The sequence below is a fragment of the Mus pahari genome, chromosome 6, assembly GCF_900095145.1.
Source record: "Mus pahari chromosome 6, PAHARI_EIJ_v1.1, whole genome shotgun sequence".
NCBI lineage: Eukaryota > Metazoa > Chordata > Mammalia > Rodentia > Muridae > Mus > Mus pahari.
This window is the reverse complement of record NC_034595.1, coordinates 66,819,166-66,826,185: the sequence shown is the minus strand read 5'-3', so window position 1 is coordinate 66,826,185 and position 7,020 is coordinate 66,819,166. Positions and strand designations below refer to the sequence as shown.

Sequence of the window (7,020 nt, the reverse complement as noted above, 5' to 3'; positions counted from 1 at the left end):
TTGGTTGATACCTACTATTTTTGTTGTTGTTCTTGTTGGTGATGGTGGTGATGGTGTGAGTGTATTTGTGTATGTGCAAATGCTTGCGCGTGTGTGTGTGTGTGTGTGTGTGTGTGTGTGTGTGTGTTTCTCACCCTCCCACTTTCCGATTTTTCTGGTCTGGGATTATTTATTCCTTGTGTTTTTTTTTTTTTCTGGGTGTAATTAGCATCTTTAAGTTGGAATTTCCCTTCCCTAGATTTGTAAATACATATTGCTTAAATGTGTGTTTTGTTTTTAATCATGGAATCTTATTTTCTTTTATTTATCTAGTATGATTGAAAGCTTTGCTGGGTACAGTAGTCTGGGATGACATTTGTGGTCTCTTAGACTATATAAAACATCTAGCCAAGTCCATTTGGCTTTTAGAGTCTTCACTGAGATGTCCAGTGTTATTCTAATAGGTCTGCCTTTGTATATTATTTAGTCTTTTCCACTTGCAGCTGTTAGTATTTTTTTTGTTCACTACATACAGCATTTTGATTATGTTCCAAGGGAATTTCTTTTCTGGTTAGTCCATTTGGTCTCTGTATGCTTTTTGTACCTTTGTAAGAGTCTTCTTCATGAGGTTAGAGACATTTTTTTCTAAAATATTTTCTGTGCTTTTGACCTGGATTTCTTCTCCTTTCTCTAATTACTATTTCTAATTACTATTTCTCTATTACTGTTAGATTTGGTCTTTTCATAGTGCCCCAGGTTTCCTGGATGTTTTGTGCCAGGAGTCTTTTAGAAGTAACTTTTTTTTTTTTTTTTTTTAGTCTGAGATATCCATTTCTTCAATTTTGTCTCAAATGACTAAGCTCTCTTTTTCCATTTCTTGTATTCTGTTGGTGAGTCTTGCCTCTGAGGTTCCTATTGGATTTCCAGATTTCCCATGGTTTGGGCTTTCTTTATGTATTCTGTTTTTACTTACAGAACATGGGCAGTTCGTTTTGTTTTCACCCACTGTTTGTGCTTTCATAACTTTCTTTAAGGAAATTATTCATTTTCTCTGTAAGGCTATTTTAAGGTCTTTGTCTTGTGCTTCAGGTAGGTTGCAATTCTCTGTGGTAAGGTAGCTGGGCCCTAGTCAGGACATGTCCTGGATGTTACTGATTTTGTTTTACGTTGGCATCTAGGTATCTGAGTTTGGGAAGATTGTAATTCTAGGTGCTGACGCCTGGTCTTGTCTTTGTTGGGTGGGTGTTTTGGTCCTTGGTTTCTTTTGCTCTTTCTGGTTCTTAAGAGGGTGTGGTAGGTGTGTGTTATCCAGTGGGGACTTTTTCTCAATCTTGATAGATATTTCCATAGAGGACAGATTCCCAGTAAAATGTGTTTCTAGGTATTGGGAGATGACACTTAGGGAAAGAGATGGGCTAGGAGAAGTGAGAGGGTCTACAGGAGGTCTCATAGCCTTATCAGGGTACTCCACCAGGATATGCTTAGTCCCTTGGGAGCTGGGGAGGGTGAGGAGAGACCACCACAGGGAGTCTGCTACACCTCTGGGAATAAGATTTGGGGACTGGATTTGGAGGGGAGGAGGGAGAAGGGAAGGTTTGTACTTAACCTAACTGCGTCTCTGGCCAGGCAGCCTAACTCCTTCCTACATTACTCTTCTCTCTTTCTGGATTCCAGGACAAGTGGGAGAAAAAGGCTCGTGAGAATAAGAGCTTTGACATCTTCAGTGACGTGGGCCACATGGCACTGGAAACCCTCATGAAGTGCACCTTTGGCAAAGGAGACAACGGCTTAGGCCACAGGTCAGGAGCACTTACTTCTACCTAAAGCTCACAGATAAGCAAGGTGGAAGGGCTCCTGGTCTCTGCTTGGGGAGATGTGTCCTGCCTTGATTTGTGCAGAGCCTACTCATGGTGGGAGACACTTTTGTTAGTGAGGAGGCTTAAGGAGGCAAGAAGAGGAACAGGAAGTACTGTTGATAGGGATTCCTAAAAGAAAGCTGCTCAGGCCCCAGTTCCTCCCTCCACTCTCTTCTGTATAGCGACAACAGCTACTACCTGGCAGTTAGTGACCTCACACTTCTGATGCAGCAGCGCATCGACTCCTTCCAGTACCATAATGACTTCATTTACTGGCTCACGCCGCATGGCCGCCGCTTCCTGAGGGCCTGCCAGATAGCCCATGACCATACAGGTAGGCCTTTCCCTCAAGCCTTCCTCTACCCCTCCACACCAGCTAGGAAGCCTTGGTTCTTCCTCTGGGGTCCTCTGATCCCTTCTTGATGCAGGGCCAGAATAGGCAGTGATGGCACCTATGCTCTTGGTCCAGATCATGTCATCAGGCAGCGGAAGGCAGCCCTGCAGGATGAGAAAGAGCAGAAAAAGCTTCAGCAGCGGAGACACCTGGACTTCCTGGACATTCTTCTGGGTGCCCGGGTGAGTGCACATAGCCCACCCTGTCTGACAGCTGGTCCCAGGGAGGTCTTTAGGCTCTCTTCCTGAAGCAGCAAGTATAATGTATTGCTTACCCATGGCACAAATCAACTAAGGTAAAATGTGCAGCATGTGTGTGACTGGGCTGTGACATTAGGGAACTGGCAGCCTGGATCACATGGCAGCAGCTTAAAGACATTAAGACATTTCTGGGTTTTTTTCTTTTTCTTTTCTTTTCTTTTTTTTTTTTTTTTTATTTTGTTTTGTAAAAAATGCGATTTTTTTTGGTTTTTCGAGACAGGGTTTCTCTGTGCAGCCCTGGCTGTCCTGAAACTCACTTTGTAGACCAGGCTGGCTTTGAACTCAGAAATTTGCCCGCCTCTGCCTCCCAAGTGCTGGGAGGCATGCGCCACCACACCCAGCCTTTAAAGACATTTCTAAGGTCCCTAAAAAAATCTTGGCATTGAAGAACCTTTGATTTTAGATTTTTATTCTCTTCCCTCTTTTCCTTCCTTCCTTCCTTCCTTCCTTCCTTCCTTCCTTCCTTCCTTCCTTCCTCCCTCCCTCCCTCCCTCCCTCCCTTCCTTCCTCCTTCCTTCCTTCCTCTTTTCCTTCCACCCCTCTCTCCTTCCCCCTCTTTTCTTCCTCCCCACTTCCTCTCTCTTTTCTGTTCTCCCTCACTTCCTTCTTTGATTCCACAAAACTCCGTGCCTATCCTGAGTTAATTCCTGTGCAGAGTTAAGAAAGACCTGGTACAGCCACCCATCTGTACACAATATGCCTTTGGAAGGCAGTGGGTAGATGTTGACAAGGATGTTTTCCCCTGCCAGTTGGAAGCAATGTCTCTAATGAGCATTATTGGGATTGAATAAAGTCACAAGTAATGTATCCCGAGGTCTCAGGGTGGGTTTCATGAATGAGAAGCGTCTAGGCTGTGTTTAGAAGAAGCAGAGGAATTTGAAGGAAGACTCCTTGTCTACCAAGAAACTTTCTTACGCTTCCTCAGATTTGTATCCAACAGCTACTGTTGGGCATTCTTCTCATCCCTAACTCTCATTGTCCCTTCTCTCAGGATGAAAGTGGGATCAAGTTGTCAGATGCAGACCTCCGGGCTGAAGTGGACACCTTTATGTTTGAAGGCCATGACACCACCACTAGTGGCATCTCTTGGTTTCTCTACTGCATGGCCCTTTATCCTAAGCACCAGCAGCTATGTAGGGAGGAAGTCCGTGAGATCCTAGGGGACCGGGACAGCTTCCAGTGGTGAGTGATCTGAGCGTGAGCTTGGCCCATCTTGCTCAGCCAAGGCACGGGTTATACCCGCTCTGCCAGTGCCTACAAAGGATAACACACAGCTGTTCCAGGGGTGAGGTGATGTTGGCAGCAGTTGTTTCTTGTGGTGGTAGTATAGCTTTCTTGGGTGTTAACTATAGATGTTCTCCCATGCCCCAGTTCATTCTCCCCAAATGGGGGTTTTTCAGTGTCACATAAAGTTGTCAACAGAAGCTGGATTTCATAATGACAGAATATGAATCCACACTGGGTTTCTGGATAGAGGAGAGAAGGCTGAGAAAGAGGGGGAAGCAGGAGATGAAGGTGAGAAGACAGCTGAGAAAGCTAGTCCCTTGCTACCTGCCACCTGCCTCCTGCCTCTCGATGCCAGCACATAGCCCCCAGACCCCACATTTCTTTTCATGGTAAAGGAGACTAATTTCTAAATACCAATACTTAAAAACTTCTATGTGCCCCCCACTTCCCTGTTTCTCAGCTCAAGCCTGAAGTCCTAAATGTGACACCAGCAGAAACAACTTTTCTTTCAGAGTGGTCTGGGAGTCGCACCCAGACCTCTCTTGCTGCTTCCTCTTTGTAGACCTTTGTAGCCTGACAGTCACCTCCTCCCACTGAGTTCCTGATGTGCCTCCAGCACTGTACAGGACACATAGTAGGAATACAGAAATTGGCCTAACAGCCTCAGGAGTTTCTGTTCTCCTAAGGAGGACTGATCTGTAGTTCCTGAGTCAGAGATGTGACAGAAGGAATCTCCGTAATTGAGGTGTATTTATTGATTGGATGTTGGAAACCTTCCAAGGGGCCCAGCCATGAACAAGTGCTATCCAGAGCACATTGCAAGGGAGAAGAGGAGAGGAGGATCCAGTTTGCTCCTCTTGGGGAGTTTTCAGAAAGTCAGACTCACGTGCTTGAAGTCCAGAGAAGGCTGTAGGAGAGTAACTTCAAGTGGCCTGGATGTTGAGGGTAGAGGGGTGAGAAGGAGAGTGGCTTGGATTGACTTTAAGGAGGGTTAAACCTCAGGTGAAGAGAGCTATGCATTCTAGGCTAAATAATCATGCAGATAGTCTGAGGCAAAGATTAAACGCATGTATTATTTTCTCTTAGTTTTATCCAGAATCCAAAGAAACATCAAGGAGGCTTATTTAATAAAATAGGACAAGAAATGAAAAATCACGATTATGAGGAGAGCCACTTTGAGCTGGGGGCTCTCTAAGAAGATATTATATAGTTCTGATGGTTGCATCTCACATTTGGGTTTGAGCTTCCTGGGAGCCAAAGGACTATTTATATGAGTTTATCTTTATTCACTCAGAGAAATTAGTTGTTTCATTCAACTAAAAATTATCAGGCTACGTTTTTCCATTCCAGGCCCACAGGGAAGCCAAGCAGAAATTAAAGAAATGTTCTTTTTCCTGTGCTACTTTATTAAGGCCCTGTATGACACAAAAGTGGCCTTGACTTTGAGGGTTGGGTACACAAATGTTTCTAGGATCCTGTGCTTTCTCCTTCCAGATTGCTAGGTCTACATGACCATCAGTGTTACATTACACTTTTGGAGCCTCTGTGACACCTCTGTTGGAAGTATGGTGGTGATAGGAAGCAAAAACAATATGGTGGTGACATTGGTGATGGGGCTTACCCTCTCCTGGGACCCTACTGCTCCTAATTCCCAAGTGTCCTGTGTTGCTGTCAGGGATGATCTGGCCAAGATGACCTACCTGACCATGTGCATCAAGGAGTGCTTTCGCCTCTACCCACCTGTACCCCAAGTGTATCGCCAGCTCAGCAAGCCAGTAACCTTTGTGGATGGCCGCTCTCTACCTGCAGGTAGGTTGGTGGGAAGAGTGAGGGTAGAATGAAAGTTCTCTGGACACCTTTAGCATTGTCTGTACCACTGGACCATCTTTACACCATGTGGCAAGAGCTCAGGCTTTGTGTGCAGAGGCCTGGACCTAAGCACCAGGTTCACAGAATATGAGTAAACTTGCCTCTACCCCCAAACCTCCAACTGTCTAACTCTGTCTTCTATAAAAAGAATATAAAGTTTATTTTTCTTCTAGGTTTCAGGGTAGTTATATGGATTTATTTTTCTGTGGGTTGAAATAACAAGGATATATATATTTGTCTTCCAAAATAATTCAACATGAGTTATTACTTTGAGGGAGTGATTGTGAAAGCTGGGTTGCTTTCGAGTTCCATCAACCCAGTGCAAAATCACTGGCTAATCACTAGGCACACTAGCTGCAGTGTTCTCAGGGGAAAGTTTTTTTTTTTTTAATTTAATTTTATTTGTAATTCATTTTTTACACTCCATATTCCATTTCTCACTCCTCCCCATCCAACCCCTGACTGTTCCACATCCCACACCTCCTTCCCCACCTCACTCCATCTCTACATGGATGTCCCCACCCCCCACTCCACCTGACCTCTTGGGGCCTCCAGTCTCTTGAGGGTTAGGTGCTTCATCTCTGAATGAACACAGACCTGGAAGTCCTCTACTGTATGTGTGTTAGGGGTCTCATCTCTACGTTGTCTGTTTGGTGGTCCAGTGTTTGAAAGATCTTGGAAGTCCAGATTAACAAAGACCACTGGTCCTCCTACAGAATGGCCCTTCTCCTCAGCTGCTTTCAGTCTTTCTCAACTCAACAACAGGGGTCAGCTGATTTTGTCCTTTGGTTGGATGCAAATAGCTGCATCTGACATTTTCAGCTGCTTGTTGGGTCCCTCGGAGGGCAGCCATAATAGATCCCATTTTGTGAGCATTCCATAGCTTCAGTAATAGTGTCAGGCCCTGGGAGGAGTTCTTGTATCCTGGAAATTTTCTCTTTCTCTTTTTTCTTCTGTTTAAAACTATATGGAATTATTTTACTGTGGTACTATTGTGGACTTGACAACTTCAGGACGATGATTCGCATAGACTATGACACAATGCACATACATGTCCAATTCTGTGTCATGGCTTCATAAGTGTTCATATCTGAGCCTGACCTAGTAAGCAGCAAATGAATTGTATCTCTTACTACTAATAGCACAATAGCTTCCTTGGATATTGGAGCTGCTGCTGCTGATTATTAAAGTACTTTGACTGTGACCAAGACCTCAGTGTCACCAGCAGTGAACAGGCAGAAGTTGGTGTCCAAGACAAGGGGACATTAGGGGATTCAGGCCTAAGGTGGAGGTGGCCCGGCTGCCTCATGATCCCTTGTTATCAGATCTCTTTTTTTGCTTACAGGCAGCCTGATCTCTCTGCACATCTATGCCCTCCATAGGAACAGTGCTGTGTGGCCTGACCCAGAGGTACTGGGTCTCTGGTCCTGGAGGT

General features: G+C 44.9%; 1 protein-coding gene across 1 annotated transcript in view; it reads left to right on the top strand.

Moving 5' to 3' along the window:
• LOC110323838 (cytochrome P450 4B1) overlaps nucleotides 1-7,020 on the top strand; it is a 17,705-nt gene that overhangs the window by 9,542 nt on the left and 1,143 nt on the right. The window contains exons 5-10 of the mRNA XM_021201199.2: nucleotides 1,654-1,778; nucleotides 2,018-2,169; nucleotides 2,305-2,411; nucleotides 3,481-3,671; nucleotides 5,392-5,525; nucleotides 6,931-7,018. Of these exons, the coding sequence (XP_021056858.1) occupies nucleotides 1,654-1,778; nucleotides 2,018-2,169; nucleotides 2,305-2,411; nucleotides 3,481-3,671; nucleotides 5,392-5,525; nucleotides 6,931-7,018 (797 nt within the window). The remainder of the gene's footprint in view (nucleotides 1-1,653; nucleotides 1,779-2,017; nucleotides 2,170-2,304; nucleotides 2,412-3,480; nucleotides 3,672-5,391; nucleotides 5,526-6,930; nucleotides 7,019-7,020) is intronic.